The sequence below is a fragment of the Artemia sp. Qi Xiang Cuo genome, chromosome 1, assembly GCF_049724085.1.
Source record: "Artemia sp. Qi Xiang Cuo chromosome 1, ASM4972408v1, whole genome shotgun sequence".
NCBI classification, from domain to species: domain Eukaryota; kingdom Metazoa; phylum Arthropoda; class Branchiopoda; order Anostraca; family Artemiidae; genus Artemia; species Artemia sp. Qi Xiang Cuo.
This window is the reverse complement of record NC_142794.1, coordinates 47,810,542-47,828,442: the sequence shown is the minus strand read 5'-3', so window position 1 is coordinate 47,828,442 and position 17,901 is coordinate 47,810,542. Positions and strand designations below refer to the sequence as shown.

The 17,901-nt window shown below is 36.2% G+C and overlaps 1 protein-coding gene across 1 annotated transcript in view; it reads right to left on the bottom strand.

Moving 5' to 3' along the window:
* Positions 1–3,352: 3,352 nt before the first annotated feature.
* Positions 3,353–17,901, bottom strand: part of LOC148956404 (putative inorganic phosphate cotransporter) — a 72,906-nt gene continuing 58,357 nt past the window's right edge. Inside the window, exons 5-8 of the mRNA XM_089107985.1 lie at positions 13,113–13,262; positions 7,782–7,914; positions 6,102–6,343; positions 3,353–4,370 (exon numbers count right to left, since the gene is read on the bottom strand). Of these exons, the coding sequence (XP_088964111.1) occupies positions 4,176–4,370; positions 6,102–6,343; positions 7,782–7,914; positions 13,113–13,262 (720 nt within the window). The 3' untranslated portion in view covers positions 3,353–4,175. The remainder of the gene's footprint in view (positions 4,371–6,101; positions 6,344–7,781; positions 7,915–13,112; positions 13,263–17,901) is intronic.

The following is a 17,901-nucleotide window of genomic DNA, read 5'->3' as shown; positions in this document are numbered from 1 at the left end:
ATCGGAAAATACCCCCCCCCCACCCGAGGAAAATATCCCCCCCCCCGGAAAATACCTCTCCGTGGAAAATACCCCCTCCCCAGAAAATCCCCCCCCCCTCGCGGAAAATACCCCCCTGGAAAATAAGGCTTTCCAAATTTTATTTTAGTTTTGTATTTTTTTATTTTCTGTAGGGGGAAGGAATTTTGGTGTATTATACGCCACTCACTCAAGTTTACACTGTGTAAAACTCGAGAACTAACGAGTTTCTTTGTTAGTTTCTTTCAGCTTAGCGTGAGACAAGACAAAGACAAGTCACACAATAAATGGGAGATATATAATTTGGACTATATATTTGCACATAAGGGAGGAGGGGGGGGGAATGTATTTGGACAGTTTGAAGTCAGAAAACAATTCCTACTTCATAATATGAAAAATAATTGTACCTGAAACATTTTGCATGCAGACCCACTATTTTACCCCCCCCCCCCCCTTATGTGCAAATATATGGCCCAAATTTGTTTTTAAAGTAACGAAGAAACTAACAAAGAAACCAGTTTGTTCTCGAATGTTAAAAATCGTAAACTTGAATGAATGGCGTACAACACACAAGTGCCAGAATTTTTCATGGAGAGAGAGACGGATGTCCCAGTATAATCTAAAAACGATCAGAAATTAAATAAAAAAACAAGTTTTTTCAACTGAAAGTAAGGGCCAACATCAAAACTTAAAACGAACAGAAATTATCACCTATATGAAAGGAGTTGCCTCTTCCACAAGACCTTGCTTTTTACGCTAAAGTTTTGACTTTTCGTCCTAATTCTTTAAAAATTATTCCTGAAACACAATAGCCGTTTAATTACAATAATAAGTCTTGTTTTAAAATTCAAAAAAAAAACTTTAGCATAAACATCGAGGTCTTGAGCCGGAGGCAACCCTTTCATATACGCAAAAAATTCCGTTGGTTTTTATAGTTTTGATGTTGCTCCGTACCTTCAGTTGAAAAAACTTGTTTTTTTAATTTAATTTCTGATCGTTTTAAAATAATACTGGTTAATCCGGCTGTCTCTCCGTGAAAAATTCCGGTACTTGTGTATTATACGCCACTCGCTCAAGTTTATGATGTGTAAAACTGGAGAACGAAGCGGTTTCTTCGTTAGTTTCTTCGTTACTTTTGAAACAAATTTGGGCTATATATTTGCAAATTAGGGGGGGGGGGGTAAATTATAGCGGGTCTGCATGGAAAATGTGTTAGGTACCATTATTCTGCATTTTGTGAACTAAGAATTGTTTTCTAACCTCAAACTGTCCAAATAGTTTAACCCCCCCCACCGTATGTGCAATTATATAATCCAAATTATATATTTCCCATCTATTCTGTCACTTGGCTTTGTCTTGTCTCACGCTAAGCTGAAAGAAACTAACGAAGAAACCAGTTTGTCCTTGACTTTTAGGCAGCGTAAACTTGAGTGAGTGGCGTATAATACACAAATACCAAAATTCCTTCCCCTACGGAAAATAAAAAAACAAAGCTAAAATAAAATTATCAAATTTGGAAAGCTTTATTTTCCACTAGGGGTATTTACCGGGAGGTATTTTCCGCGGTTTTTTTTACCGGGGGGGTATTTTCCACGGGGGTGAGCGTTTTCCTTGGGAGAGGGGGTATTTTATGTGGGGTTTTCTCCGTGGGGGGTATTTTCTGGGGTGGTAAACGCCTAGAACCAATTACCGATAACAATAACTGAAAAACAGTAAGCAATACTAAAATTTGTAGAAATGCTTTAATGCTTTAGACTACAATAAGTAATTCTGGTTAAAGGACATTGTAAACTTTCATGAATATTTCATCTGGGCCAGATATTGACCCTCCTTTTGATTCTTAAGGGCCAAAGCAGAAGTAGTCGTCTTCGCTTTGAGGAAAGTAATGGTTCGTTCACAATATATCGCAAAACCTTTCACACTAGCATTACTTAAGACTACGTATTGTTTTGTAATCTTAAGAGACAAATTTTGTTTGCAACGTAGACAGTGTCAAGTAGGCTCGAGCTTTACATAAAATTTTACGTTATGTAAGCTTGGGTCACTTCGTGGAAAAGTTAATATAGCAGCTATAGAATAGAATTTCAAGATGGGCAATTAAAAATTTTGAAAATAAATCGCTAATTTTTTTTCTAAAAAAGTTTTTTACACATAATCAGAGCGTGAAGCTTTATCCTCATTCCAATTTTTTTATTTTTAAATAGATTGATTGTGATGATAATGATGGTTTTATCGAATTTTAGGTTAGTCTAGTGTAAAAGGACTTTTTAAGCGTTAAAGTTGTACTTAACGAAACATAACTTAACCACTTAGCATAGAAAATTACGGATGCTATTGAAAGCCGTTTAACAAAGCTCATTAGACCGAACTTAAGAAATGTCAATCAATTGTGGCATTCTGCTGAGTTTTGGAATTCTGGTAATAAACTTTCCAGATATCACGTCTAGAGAACATTGATCAGGAAAAAAAAAATGACAAGAAGAACGTTTTTAGCCTACCTATTCATAGCAGCCAAATGAGGTGTTTCTGTGCTTTTGCAATTAATATTTGGTGCTGTAGTGTTTCTGATTTAAATATATTTGTGCTGTAATTTTAAATTGAATACGTGAAACTGTTTTTCTTCGGAACAGAAATCCCATGAGCGAAAAACTCAACTAATCAGATGTAGTTGCCTAGTGAAGTCTAACGAGTGGCTGAGACATGTATTAGGGTGGATAAAATGGGTAAAATTTGGAATTTCTTCAGCACACTAATTTGGAGTTATTTGGAAGCAATTTACAACAACAATTGGTAGTCTGACTATTCAGAAGCAAAACTCTGATTCTTCAACCATTTGAAGTAACCTTGTAAATCGTCGTTTGTCGCTTTAAATTGATGTTTTTACCTTTTGCGCTGCCGTAAAATGGAAGAAAAAAAAAAGTTATCTGCCCAGACCAAGGATGGATTTGACTGAGCTTCGGTAGATGATTGATAATCCTGCGATTTATTTATAGAGTTAGTTTAGAATCCTTGTGACGATTAGCTCAAAAGAACTGTGCCATTTTAAATTCAGAAATTAAATTATTGCTGCATTTTTAGAATATGATAATCTTCAAACAAAGAAGATAAAGCAACAATAAACTTGATTGTAGATCAAAATGCTTTCCAAGCTACCCATGTATTTGAAGTGTTAATTACTATGAGTGGCAGCTAAGTCTACAGGATCCTTTGGATTGAAAATCTTGTTTCTGGACCTTTTAACATCAAGTTCAGGAATACAGTATCAGAGACGAGTGGGGGGGGGGTGGGGGGTCAGACGAGAACGGTGAAATTAAATCATTTATTTTACAATATCCCGACTATTTGAAAGGGTGGGGTGATTTAGTCTCTGGGCCATAGGAAAATTTACTTCTTAAAAATCTGACTTGAAAATTTTGACTGGAAGTCTATTGTGATTACAAAAAAAGGTCTATGTCTACCAGGGTCATTACTGGCCAAAATGTTTGGAGGGGGGACCAAGAGAGTTTACCGACTGGATGGTTATTTGTACCAACTGTTTCTGTCAAAAATTAGCATAATGTCCGCTTTGAATACAATAAGTAATATCACCGCACGAGTCGGTAAAACTGCTGCATTTAACCAAACGAGATTCAGATTTCGGTACATATCATGTCGCTATTTTAGTGCTGTCTATTTAACCAAACGGAAAATTGTGACACCATCTGTAAAATCACGGCAGGAGTCAGTAAAACTCTTGCATTTACCCACCAAGTTCGAAATTTTTGTAGATGATATGTCAGTATGTTCGTGGTCCTTATTGAAACGATCAAAGAATTTTAGCGGTGTCGAAAAAATCTTGGCGCGAAGCGGCGCAATTTTATCGACTTCTTTTTTTTTACCAAATGACCAAAAACATGGAGGGGGGTCCCTTCTTCCCCCATACGTGACAGCCCTGATGTCTATTGTTGGATGTACTTAGGGGTACTTAAAGAAATGAATACTGGGAGGACGAGAGGAAGTATATAGATTGTGTTAGTGCTTATTCTGAAGAACATGATTGGTTTTTGCTCTCATAATTTTTTTCCTAATGAAATGTCTCGGAATTCCACTAAAGTGTCAAAAAAGCTTGTAAGCCTGCTAGAACCTTGCCGAAATCATAGAGAACTTAAACTAAAATATCATTTTTTTTTATTGCTCTCTTCTTCACATTCATCTTTTTCGGCTTCACTTTTTTCTAAATCTTCAGAGCTTCCCGTTTGTATGCAGTTCCACGACTGCTCCTCAGCAGTACCAAAAAGGGTGAAGAAAACAACGTTGATCAGCAAAACACCAGATGTCATGAGAAATACGATTCGCCAGGCTTCTAGTGTTTGCTGGAAACAAATCAAGTAAGTTTACTTCAAATAATACAAGTAGAACATTTTAGAGAATATTTATCTTAGTAAAAAGTAACTTCATTGAAAAAAGTAAACTACCAAAACACCTGTGATTGCCTTGTTTTGCAGTTTTTCTTTTTTATTTGGATGCATCTACCAGAGAAATAGTTCAGATCCACTAAGTAATACAAAAACTGACAAAAAAGAACGATAAATAGGATATCCTATACACATGTCAGAAATTTGACTGCTCAAGGCTTTGTTACTTAGATGTCCTACTAGAGAAATAAAGAAGGGAGTCTAGGGTCCAAAATATATACCTGTAAAGAATTTTTCAGAGACATCAAAAGGGTTAAGACTTACCCCGGTGGTTGCATAAGAAGAGTAATAAAATAAATTTGGATGGCAATGAAGTGTGTCTAAGAGGACTAAGGGAACAGCTAGGATTGGTTTCAGCGGGTGTTTAATTGGATCACTAGTGAAAAGAGGGTATCGAGTTCCCAAACCTAAGCTGAGAAGGAAGTATTCAAAAAGATATAAAAGAACGATTAAAATAATATAATTTACAAAAACAGCTGGTTAACAAAGCTGAGTAGCAAAGATATGTGCCTGCCTTCCCCCTCCAAATAACTAAAAAGATTACTAGATATCTAATTTATAATTTATTCAATTTTAGTGAAATTTAATTATAATAAAAAAATTACTTAATTTTGGTGAAGAGTTTCAGGTGGGGACCGTAAAAAATGTCAATAAAATGAGAAAAAAAGCATACTTTAATGTGTGAATTCACGTTTGGAATGAGGTGGAGATTCTGACCCAAGCTTGAAGTAAATAATTGCTGGCATCAAATTGCTGCAATGAAGTTTATTAGTAGTGGTAATAGCAGCTATATATTTATTTTTCTGATTTTCCATAAAAAAGTTTTTAGTTTTGCCACTTATTAACTGGTAAAATATTATCTAAGAACTCATTTTGAAAACGCTTGGAAAAAAAACAGGTGGCAAATACAGTCCATAAATGAAAGTATGATCTATGCAGCTATTGTATGATCAAAGGCAATTAAAGCATTACAGAGTATTTCTTTTACTTTCTTAAATTCATATTCATTTCTATTTAAATCCCACAAAGTTATATTTTACACTAAAAATAAAGCTTTTGTTGACTTTATAATGTTTAAAGGGAGATTACTGAAAAAAAGTTAACTAGTAAAGTTAATGTGTTCAGTGCCTCTTGTACCATTTTTTTTTTTTTTAAATGAGCTTAATTATAGCAAATATGTAATTAAGAAGAGAGATTTAGGTTAGAATCATTCCCCTTCAATACATGTCAAAATTCTATTTCTGGGCAACAAAGTTTTTTTCCATTTTAAACACAAACAAAATCGTTGTAACCTTTGGACGCATACCAATTAAAGCATAATGTTTTATATAGGCCTTTGTCAATAGGCCTATCGGATCAGAAAAAAACGAATCTGTTAGGATACTTGGAACATCCGAACATTGACCTCAGTTCACATGAATATCTTAAAAATGTTTTCTTATTTTCCGCGGCTGAAGGGCTCATACCAAATTATATTGAGTACTTTTATGGTTCAGAAATCACTGAAAAGAGTTGTTTAAAAAAAACTTAATTCAATATTTTAAAGATAAGGTACGAAACAATGAATCATAGATGATACAAGAATATATTTCTAAATTCTCATGTTGAACGCTAAGAAAAGTTACTTACATTCCCAGTTGTAATAAGCCCAACTGTTAAAGGACCAACCCAAGATGGGATTGTCGAAACTGAATTAGTTATACCAAACATGGTTCCTGCAAAATTTGAGCCAATGTCTATATGATTACTAAACCATCCACTATAAATGGCACCCTGAAGACCCACTGCCATTGTCAGCATAGCTAATGTTAATACCTCATTACATCCAGCAAATGCCAAAACGATTAGACAAATAGCTGGACCTCCATGACCTAAAATGGAGCAAGAAAATAATTGTTATATGTTCCACCATTTCCCGCAAAAATACCGATACACTTTGTAAGCTTATTAGAACAGCTGGGGAAATATTTTGTAAATTTGATGAGAAATTTTATAAAACAAGTCCCGTCAGGTTTCTTCGACTTAACTGATTCAAACTTCTATTTTTTATTCTTTTTTTAGGGGGTTGGATGGAGTGGTTCTCAAGTTTGTAAATTTGGCAATGCTTGTGATTTTTGTTTTTTATTTATAGTTTATTTTTACTATTTGCAAATCTTGTTTAGTAAGTTTAGTTTTTGGAGCATAATTGTAATTTTTTGGATTAGCATTAAAGAGGTATTACATTATTTTCTGAGATAATAATGTATTTACATATAATCTTAATATTTTCTTCCTTCATTAAGTATTATTTTTATCAATTTAAACCCAACTAAGTTGTTGTATAATACAAAAATCCCAATGTTTTATTGACTTACTAAAGGCTACAGCCGATAATTGACTTTGGGTTATCTCGTAAAAATAATTTATTACAACTTCTTGTGCCTTATTCCTATTGAAATTGGGCATTGTCATAGTAAACGCGCAGATAAGAAGAGAGATTTAAGTTAGAACCACTCCCCCAAAGCAAGTCAGAATTCTGTTTCTTGGTAAAATAATCTTTTTCTTCTTTAAATGTACAAATTGTACGCTTTCCTTTTTTTAACATATTGAAAATATGTCAGAGACAACAAAAACGAGACTTGTTAAGACTATTTTATTGTTTTATTGTTAGCTCTAATTTAATAGAACTAAATTTCTTAAACTCTTATAGACAAGAACAAACATCAAATACTATTTAGGAGCCATATACTTTTAAGGGCTGAACCCCTAAATTGTTTCTGCCAACCAAGGTATATTCAATCCTCAAGACGTCCTAATTGTTTTCTGAGAGGAGTCTTTCTTTTTGGTCTTGAGTAAAATGATGATTCTTAAATAAGGTGCCTCGTAAAAAAAATACCAGTTTAATAGTTTTATGATTATCAGTGTTGGCAGTATTACCACCTGTTCCCATATGACTCCCAACCCCACAAATCAACTCCTTGCTTAGCAAGTATCCACCGACACAATTACCCAGACAGACTACTCTCTACCCGCTTAACTCCGCAACATGTAAATCCCCAAGGAATGAGCTCAGAAACCCTTGAATTGAAGTGGAATTAGGAGGCTATTTGTGAATAATGTCAGCTACTAAATGCGTTTACTTAAGGATGTACGTAATGCAATTTAAGCCACTTAAACATGAAAAACTGAAAAAATGAACTTGGGTGCAAAAAAAAATGTTGATTTTATTCTATGTATAGCACCTCAATAATAAGTATATCCTCCTTAAAAAGACAACATATCGATAGAACTAAAAAATTTTGAACACGCACTTGGAGAAAATTATCTTACCTATCGCATTAAACAGTCTTCTAACCCATGTTAGGGTGAGGATCTTCTTTTTGTTCAAGGCATCAGCAATAGGACTGAATATAAGACTGAAAATCCACATGACTAGATACGGAAACGCCGAAATAAGTGAGTTCTAAAACGAAGATGAAAAGAATTAGTCGAATCCATTGATTTTAGGAGGGGATAATTCTCGCCTTCGATAGGCACCCATGATTAACTCTAAAATTTCAAAATGGCAAATGCCCTAGTAGGCTATGTTAAATATTTGGATTATTGAGGAAAAAGGATATTTATTTTTGGTACATTTTTTAAAGTTCCGTTAATCAAAAGTTAGGTCAGGTTAAGTTCAGTTAGTTAGGTCAAGGTTAGTCAGTTATTTAGGTTAGGTCAGTAAATTAGCGATAGCTTTCAATCAAAGCAAACCTTAAAACCGAGAACTGGATACAAAGAAACAAATAAAAAAGTCTTTAAGGCAAATTTTTACAAGGTCAACAGTTTGCCTTAATTCTTCAATCTTTAAGGGAAAACCCCATCGCTTTCAAGGAGCAGGCAGAGCTAACCGAAGAGACTGTATTTGAATAGAGAGAAAATATATAGCTTGAATCATATTTTAGATACCTATAACGATCATCACTGGTTAGGGTATAACCAGCTAGTTTCATATCAATACTGGCTCATAGGTGAAATGGGTCACTTATAATAAACCTTTCAGGATAATTTGTTAGCTCGGTAAAAGATCTAAATAGCTCAACATGACCAAGCGGTGTTCTGTTTTTGAGCGATAACGATGGAAATAATGTGGAGTATCATTCATATTACTAAGTTTTTCTAAGGGTTTTGTCCCTTTTAACAAGTCATTCTTGGTTATAGGTACCTACATATCAAATTTGAAATGAATTTGAGGCACCCAGAACGTTCTTGAGTTGCAACATCAAAAACCTTAAGTGGAATAACATTCCTGCTGCATTGCACTATCAAATGTTGATTTTATAACCATAATTTTCTCTGATGATTGTGCATCAGCAACAGCATCAGCTGATATCACTTTTATTTCAGGCACTTTGGTTATCTTTGAAACCGATTTTACTTCGCTGCTACCTAGTGGTGATAGTGCCTCTTTACCTACTCCAAAGTAAGTAAAGAGTGATCTACTAGGAATTTAGCATGTTATCATGATGTATAACCTGTGGTAGCAAAGCGGAGTGATGCTCTGCATGGTAATATGAGGTTCAGGGTTTGGTTTAGGCAGGCAAAAAGTTGGGGGAAAGCTTTGCTACTTATCCCTGTAAGAAATGACCACAAAAGTAAAACATCGGTAATAGCCTGTTGGCAACCCATACGCCCTCAATGGAAGATCTTTGCCCTTAATCCTTTATCCATGACGTGTTCATTTTGTGTTTGTGCCTTTGTTTGTTCCCTTGTTCAGTCGTTTCTGTTTTCATTTCTTTATGCATTTGCTCCAGTGTCTGGTCGTATGTTTGTCCCTGTCTTTGTTATGTTTCTCCCTTCCTCTATTTCTGTATGTTCTTATGTTATTACCTATGTTATTTTCCGAGTTCTTTTCTTTGGTCCTCACTTCGTTTCTTGCTTTGTTCTCATGCTCCTATAGTTTTATATTTTTGCTCTTGTGTTTGATATATTTTGCTCTTCGTTTCAGAAGGGTTTACTACAGAATAAACATCACTAAGCTTACAGTTTTAACGGCATCAGTTATAAGTGCCAGTGGGAAGACCCGGAAAATGAAAATATGCAATTGTTACACATTATTATTCTTTGGAACCACCTGAACTATCAAACGTGATAAGACCAATAGAACGCCTCGAACAAATTAAATTCGCAATGGGTAAAAATTAACAACCTGAACCATCAAATGTGACAAGACCAATACAGGCAGCTAAACTAAAGGGTATTGCTAAATTGTCGAAGACCTCAAAATCAAAAATGAAGAAGAAAGACAAAAGCTGTTAGAAAATATGTGACAGAGAGTATCAAAAAGTGTCAATAATGAAAATGAACAACAAAGACAAATGCAGTTAAAAGTCATGCGAAAACAAGATTTAGAGCGTGTGAAAACTGAAAATGTTGAGCATAGACACGGGTGGTTAAAAGACATGAGACACCGAGAATCAGAACGTGTCATAAATCAGACTGAAGAAGAAAGAAATATTAGGTTAGAAGACATGAGACACCGAGAATCAGAACGTATCAAAAATCAGAGTGAAGAAGAAAGTGATATTAGGTTAGTAGACAAGAGACACCGAGAATCAGAACGTGTCAAAATGAAAATGAAGAGTAAAGACACGGGTGGTTAAAAGATATGAGACACCGAGAATCAGAACGTATCAAAAATCAAATTGAAGAAGGAAGAAATATTAAGTCAGAAGACAAGATACACTGAAAATCAGAACGTTTCAAACATCAGAGAGAAGAAGAAAGAAATATTAGGCTGGAAGAACAGCAGTGCCGTAATATTCGGCTCCAACAAGGTGTGGCACAAAACCAAGTACACACATACAAAGATGCAATAAACTCAGTAAGTGTTACATACAAGTCGTTGGGACGCTTTAACATTGCTTGTATTCACATTGGTGCCCTCCATTTACCCGAGGAAAGAGTAGCAAACAACAGTAATTCATTTGGAGATTGGTGCTTGCATGTTCGAATTGCATTGTCACCACCACAATTTTCAAATGAATTGGTTTGCCTTTGGGACGTCACTTGCTGTCTGTAGAGTTTCATAAACTTATTTGAAACTTGAACTCGTCTTTTGCTCTTACTTCATTCAACGTAGGCGATGATCGAACCATAAATAGTCGTAATATATTTAGCTTTAAAGTAGCCGGACAAATTTATCACAAAATAAATTTACTGGCACATCCGTCACAAACTACCGAAGGTGACTTTGAGCCATCTTCATAAGGCCAAATATGCTTTTTAGACCCCAATGAAGCTGTTGAGGAACGCCTCGCACATCCTATAAATTATGAAATCACTCGTAATATAATGAATTTCTTGAAATGAATATTGCGAGACACAAACGACTATGCCAAAGGTTACGAAAAAATACGAGGAGAAGAGGATGATGCAAATCAACTTGCTACTTCACTAACACACCAGCCTCCAAACGTGCAGCTCATTTTTACTGTGCCAGATGCTGTCAATTACAGACCGTTCAACCCTCCTGCATGTAATGCAACAGGTATGCACTGTGCTTACTCTTAATGCTGAACATAGTTTTCTACCAAATGAAATGGTTGTGAAACAACGTGTCAAAATTCATTTCATTTTATAAAATACCGACCATCGTGTGCAGCCTTTTACCTATCCAATGTCTTATCCAGCTGTAACTTCAGGATGGACAAAGGGTATGCTACTTCTTACACCTTATGTAAGTCGTCCACATTTAACATGGATTAAATTAGCGAGGTATCGTATCGCTTTTCGAACTGTACATACCGTAACCCTCTCTGTGCATGCTGTTACGCAACCCTTTCTGTGTAAGCTGTCGAATTTGTTTTAATGCTTCGCATTTTGGTGGAAGACTTTTCCAACAGTACCTCGTTGATACGATATTCGTGTTGAGTGTGATCGTATTGATTGGATAAAATTTAACCAGAAAACTACTATGGCCGATAATTACGTAGGTTTTACACGACATAACAATGACTTAGCCTCAAAACAGATTGCAGTCGTTGGCGAAAAAGTAATACTACCGTCATTATTCATCGGATCAACACGCTATTTTGCTGAACAATTTGAAGACATTTCGGCTATTGTTTTTCGCCTTGGACCCCCAGGTTTTTTTATAACTATGACTTGCAATCCTGATTGGCCTGGAATTAAAGAAGTAGCAAGTATTAAATTTGATGATAACTTTATCATAAAACAGTCCCCTCAATATTGTCCCAATCTCATTACTCGAATTGCTAAACTGAAATTTGAAGATATAATCAATGATATTGATAAAGGACCGATATTTTGAAAGGTTTGGCATACGTGCATACGATTGAATTTCAAAAATGTGGGCTACCCAATATACATTTGCTATTGATCATGGGTCCTCAGGATCGAATCCATGATCCATTTGAAGTTGAGGATCTTATTTCGGTTCTAGGCTTATAACTCCCCCCCTCTGACCCCTGGCGATTACCCCCTGAAAATAACCTCCCTGGAAAATACCCCCCCCCCCGCGGAAAATACCCCCACGGAAAATATACCCCTCCTCACTGAAAATGCCCCCCCCCCCCTGGCGGAAAATTCCCCCCGCAGAAAACACAACCCCCCCTCGGTAAATAGCCCCCGTGGAAAATAAGGCTGTATCTTTTAAGATAAAGGTGCTTCAGTTTTACAATAAAAATTGTTCAAGCTTTGATTTTCACTATAAATTTACTTCAGCTTTATTTTTTTTAGAAAACTTATTCTAGCTTAAGCTTTTAGACCAAACGTATTCTACTTAGCTTTTGAGATAAAATTTCCTCTAGTTTATTTTTTTACGGCTAAACTTAAAATACACTGCTCTTTTATTTCCCTTGAATAATTATAAAGTAACAATAAGACTTCTGCAATTTTTGGCTTTCACTATAAAATTACTTCAGCTTTAGGTCTACGAAAAAACCTTATTCTAGCTGAAGTTTTTATGTTGAGCTAGCCCCAGTTTAGCTTTCCCAGATAAACTTCTTCCATTTTAGCCTTTTACGACTACAGTATTGAATAAACCACTCTTATATCTCCATTGGGCAATTACGAGTTAACACTTTTCTTTTTTTTTTAATTTCAAGCTTTTAAGTTTAAAATATTCTCTCGATATTTTCACTTTATTTCTACTAAGAAGACTGGCTATATAAGATAGATTAGCTGGAACCTCAACCATTTAAGAAAAAACTAATCGGAGGCTCATCTAATTAAGAGCTACATTACCCGGAAGATAAAACCACACAATATGAAGCAAAACTAAAATTTCTACATTTTCTTTCTATATACAAATTTTTCAATAAAGAAAGATTGTTATTTATCTTGAGTCTAGATTCGAACTGTGTTTCCAAGGGTTTATGCAGCACGCTAAGTTTTATTTAATTAAGGGAAAAAATAGTGCTGTTTGGTGAATAACGGAATTATAATCATCACTGTACCGATTATTACCAACGACACCTTACAAAGTGGTGAAAAATCCATATTAAATTATTAGGCCAAAAGGGTCTACAAATACTTAGCCTAAAGAATTGAACGAGCTTTGCCTTACCAGCCTTACATTGTCTGTCATAATATGCAGACTGCAATACAATTTACAAAACAGAGAGTAGAAAAAAAGATGAACGAAATGATCAAACTTACACTTTTTATGTCGTATTGCAGCATGTTCTTCATATAGATCGGGATTTCAGTTAGTAAAATGAAGAATCCCCAGTTATTGCACACATTCGCCACAAGAATAGCATAGAAAGGTAGCGATGTTAGTATAGATTTCCAAGGTACTTGAACCTTCTGCAAAAATAGTAAGTCTTCTTTAGAATCTGACAGCAGAATAGTCGTTTATTACCTGGTGCTAGTTGGAGTCTCAAAGGATTATGACAAATATTATTTGTTATCAACACTGTTCTTAGGGTTTTCTGTCTGTTCAAGCGGCAGTTCAAAGATTTAGCTTATAAACTGACAACTAATAAAAATTAAAAAAATCCAACTCTTGAAGAAAAATCAAAAGGGGGAAACTTATAAAATAAATTTATTTATTCATTAAGATAGAGGGTTTTAAACAAAACTGGTTCATATCGTAAGGGTGATGTAAGATACGAAAGAGTGTTGATTTTGGAATTCGTAAAGAATTCTGGGTTCCCCTAAAAAAAAATCTGCGACTTTCTCTTTTTCTTTTGCTTAAAAGAGGTTTCAAATACTATAGAAGGAAATACACTCAATCTTTTGCAGAAAAGGAACCTTATGGTTCTTGTTCCAGCTTTCAACTATGTAAAAATAATTTTGCGTAACTGAATTCTAAATCAGTGCAATAGCATTAATATCCTACAACGAGCAAACAACACACTAAAATTGAAAAACGCTAAAATATAAAATTAGCTTATGTGTGTGGAAACAATTTTGAAAAAGAAAAATCACGCTGCTCTATTGATATGCAAGTATTAGCATATACACGCAGCAAAAATCCTGACACTTTAGCAAAGCTTTTAGCATAGTTTTCACTTTAGCAATTTGATCAACTTGGTGAAAGTGATGAAAGACTTGAAAGCCAAGGCATGGCTAATTAGAGTAAAGCCAAGTCAGATAGTTTTTGGGAGAGGTAAAGCTGGCATAAAATTTTCTACAAGGAAAATCAACTATTAAGCTGAAGTATTTTCTACATGAACAAGACTAAACAGAACAAGAAACTAGGTAACAGTCAAAACCGATTTTGACTAATTTTGGCGTTCTGAGCCCGAATATCACATTCATTTTGCTCTATTGGGTAAACTTTTTGATATACAGCCATAGCCTACTTGCCTACCTGACAAGTTAAACATTTGCTAATATCACGGTTTTTAGTTCAATGATATTTTGCTTGAAGAATATATTGAATTAGATTGTCAACTTGTTTCTATAAAGTAACTGCATACGTATATCTATCTAACTAACACACCTTCCACGCCCACCATTTATCCAAACACATCCAATCAAAGTTTTGAGATAGCCATTTTGTTCAACGCAGTTGAAAGTTCTGGAAATTATATCTTTAAGCAGGACACTCCCCCAAAAGTCTTCAGGGCAAGGGTTATAAGCTATGATCTGGGGGCATATACGGTTTTTATTGAAACTTTGTCGTAGAAACTTGAAAAAGGGCTCATTCGATTGGAAATTCAAAGGGTTAGTGTCCTTTTTAGTAGTTGAAAGTGATTGGAGGGCAACTAACCCTCCTCTCACGTCCACCATATTCCCAAACACATCCAATCAGAATTTTGAGATATCCATTTTGTTCAACGTAGTTGGAAGTTCTGGAAATTAGTTCTTTGAGGATGATAACCCCCTCAGAGCCCTCAGGGCAGGGGTTGTAAGTTATACCCTGGGGGCATATAAGGTTCTTATAGAAAGTCTTGTCATAAAAACTTCAAAAAGGGATCCTTTGATTGGAAATTGAAAAGGCTAGTGCACTTTTTAACAGTCGAAAGTAAATGGAGAGCAACTAACCCCACTGTCACGCCCACCATTTCCCCAAACAGATTCAAACAAAGGTTTGAGATATCCATTTTGTTTAACGTAGTTGAAAGTTCTGAAAATTATGTATTTGAGGATTACAAACCTCCCAGAGCCTCCAGGGCAAATGTTGTAAGTTATGCCCTGGGTGCATATAAGGCTTTTATAGGTAACATTGTAGTAGAAACTTCAAAAGGGGCTCATTCAATTGGAAATTGAGAGGGCTAGTGCCCTTTTTAATATTAGAAAGTGTTTGGAAGGAAACTACTCCCCCCCCTCATGCCCACTTTTTCCCCAAACACCGACCAGTTTCCCAAACACATCCAATCAAAATTTTCAGATAGACATTTTTTTCAACGTAGTTGAAAGTTCTGGAAATTAGGTCTTTGGAAATGACACTCCCCCTAGAGCCCTCAGGGCTAAGGTTGTAAGTTATGCCCTGGGGGCAAAAAAGGTTTTTATTGAAAGCTGTGTCGTATAAACTTGACAAAGGGCTCATTCCATTGGGAATTCAAAGGACTAGTGCCCTTTTTAATAGTTGACAGTGATTGGAGGGCAACCTACCCTCTCACGCCCACCTTTTCCCCAAACACATTGAATTAAAATTTTGAGATAGCCATTTTGTTCAACGTAGTTGAAAGTTCTGGAAACTAGGTCTTTGAGGATGACAATCCCCCCCCCCCCACAGCCCTCAGGGCAAGAGCTCTAAGTTATGCCCTGGGCTCATATAAGGTTTTTATAGAAAGCGTTATCGTAAAAACTTCAAAAAGGGCTCATTCGATTGGAAATTGAATCGGCTTATGCCCTTTTTAATAGTCGAAAGTGATTGAAAGGCAACTAACACCCCTTCCGAGGCCGCCATTTCCCCAAGCACATCCACTCGAACTTTTGAGATAGCCATTTACTTCAACGCTGTTGAAAGTTCTGGAAATTATGTGTTTGAGCGGGACACATCCCCCACAGTCTTCAGGGTAAGGGTTATAAGTTATGCCCTGGGGGCATATAAGGTTTTTATTGAAAGCTTTGTTCTAGAAACTTGAAAAAGGGCTCATTCGATTTGAAATTCAAAGGGATAGTGCCCTTTTTAATAGTCGAAAGTGATTGGAGGGCAACTAACCCCCCCCCCCTTCATGCCCACTTTTTCCCCAACACCTCCAATCAAAATTTTTAGATAGCCATTTTGTTCAAGGTAGTTGAAAGTTTTGGAAATTAGGACTTTGAGGATGATATCCCCCCCCCAGCCCTCACGGCAAGGGTTGGCATAAAAGGTTTTTACTGAAAGCTGTGTCGTAGAAACTTGAAAAAGAGCTCATTCGATACGAAATTTAAAGGACTACTGCCCTTTTTAATAGTCGAAAGGGATTGGAGGGCAAATAACCCCCCTCTCAAGCCCACCTTTCCCCCAAACATATCTAATTAAAATTTTGAGATAGCCATTTTGTTCAATGTGGTTGAAAGTTCTGAAATTAGGTCTAGAAGGATGACAACCCCCTCCCCACATCCCTCGGGGCAAGGGCTGTAAGTTATGCCCTGGGGGCATATAAGGTTTTTATAGAAATTGTTTTCGTATGAACTTGAAAAAGGGCGTATTCGATTGGAAATTCAAAGGGCTTATGCCCTTTTCAATAGTCGAAAGTAATTGGAAGGCAAGTAACACCCCTTCCAAGCCCACCATTTCCCCAAACACATCCAATCAAAATTTTGAGATAGCCATTTTGTTCAACGCCGTTGAAAGTTCTGGAAATTATATCTTTGAGCAGGACACTCCCCCCACAGTCTTCAGGACAAGGGTTATAAGTTATGCCCTAGGGGCATATAAGGTTTTTATTGAAAGTTTTTTCGTATAAACTTAAAATAGGGCGTATTCGATTGGAAATTCAAAGGGATTGCCCTGTTTAATAGTCGAAACTGATTGGAGGGCAACTAACCTCACGCCCAACTTTTCCCCAAACACATTCAATCAAATTTTTTAGATAGCCATTTTGTTCAACGTAGTTGCAAGTTTTGGAAATTAGGTTTTTGAGGATGACCTCCCTCCCACAGCCCCAAGGGCAAAGGTCGTCAGTTATGCCCTGGCGTCTTTTAAGGTATTTATAGATAGCGTTGTCGTAGAAACTTCAAAAGGGGCTCATTCAATTGGAAATTGAGAGGGCTAGTACCCTTTTTAATAGTCGAAAATGATTGGAGGGTAACTAATCCCTCTCACGCCCGCCATTGCCCAAAACACATCCAATCAAAATTTTGAGATAGCCATTTTGTTGCACGTAGCTGAAAGTTCTTGTAATTAGGTCTTTGAGGATCACACCCCCTCCCACAGTTCTCTGGACTAAGGTTGTAAGTTATGCCCTGGGGTATATAATGTTTTTATAGAACGCGTTGACGTAAAAATTTCAAAAAAAACTCATTCGATTGGAAATTGAAAAGGCTATTGCCTTTTTAATAGTCGAAAGTATTCGGAGGGAGAATCCCCCCCCCACGTCCATCATTTCCCTAAACATTTCCGATTATAATTTTGATATGGCCATTTTGTTCAACATAGTTGAAAGGTCTGGAAATTATGTCTTTCAGGATGATAATCCTCACCGCATAGCACTCAGGACAAGGTTCGTAAGTTTAGACTAGTGCTTGTTTTATTAGTAGAAAGTCGTCAAAGGAGAAATTCCCCCCCCCCACGCCCATAATTTCCCCAAACACTTCAAATCAAAATTTCGAGATAGCCATTTTTGTTCAGCGTATCAGAACGTTCTGGAAATAATGTCTTTGGGGGTAACAAAACCCCCAGCCCTCAGGGCAAGGGTTGTAAGTTTTGCTCTGGGGACATATAGGTTTCTTATAGAAAGCTTGGTCACATAAACTTTGGAGGGGGCTCATTGGATTGGTGATCAGACGCTCTAGTGTTCTCTTTAAGAGTCAAAGTGATCCGAGGACAGTTACCATATAGCTCATA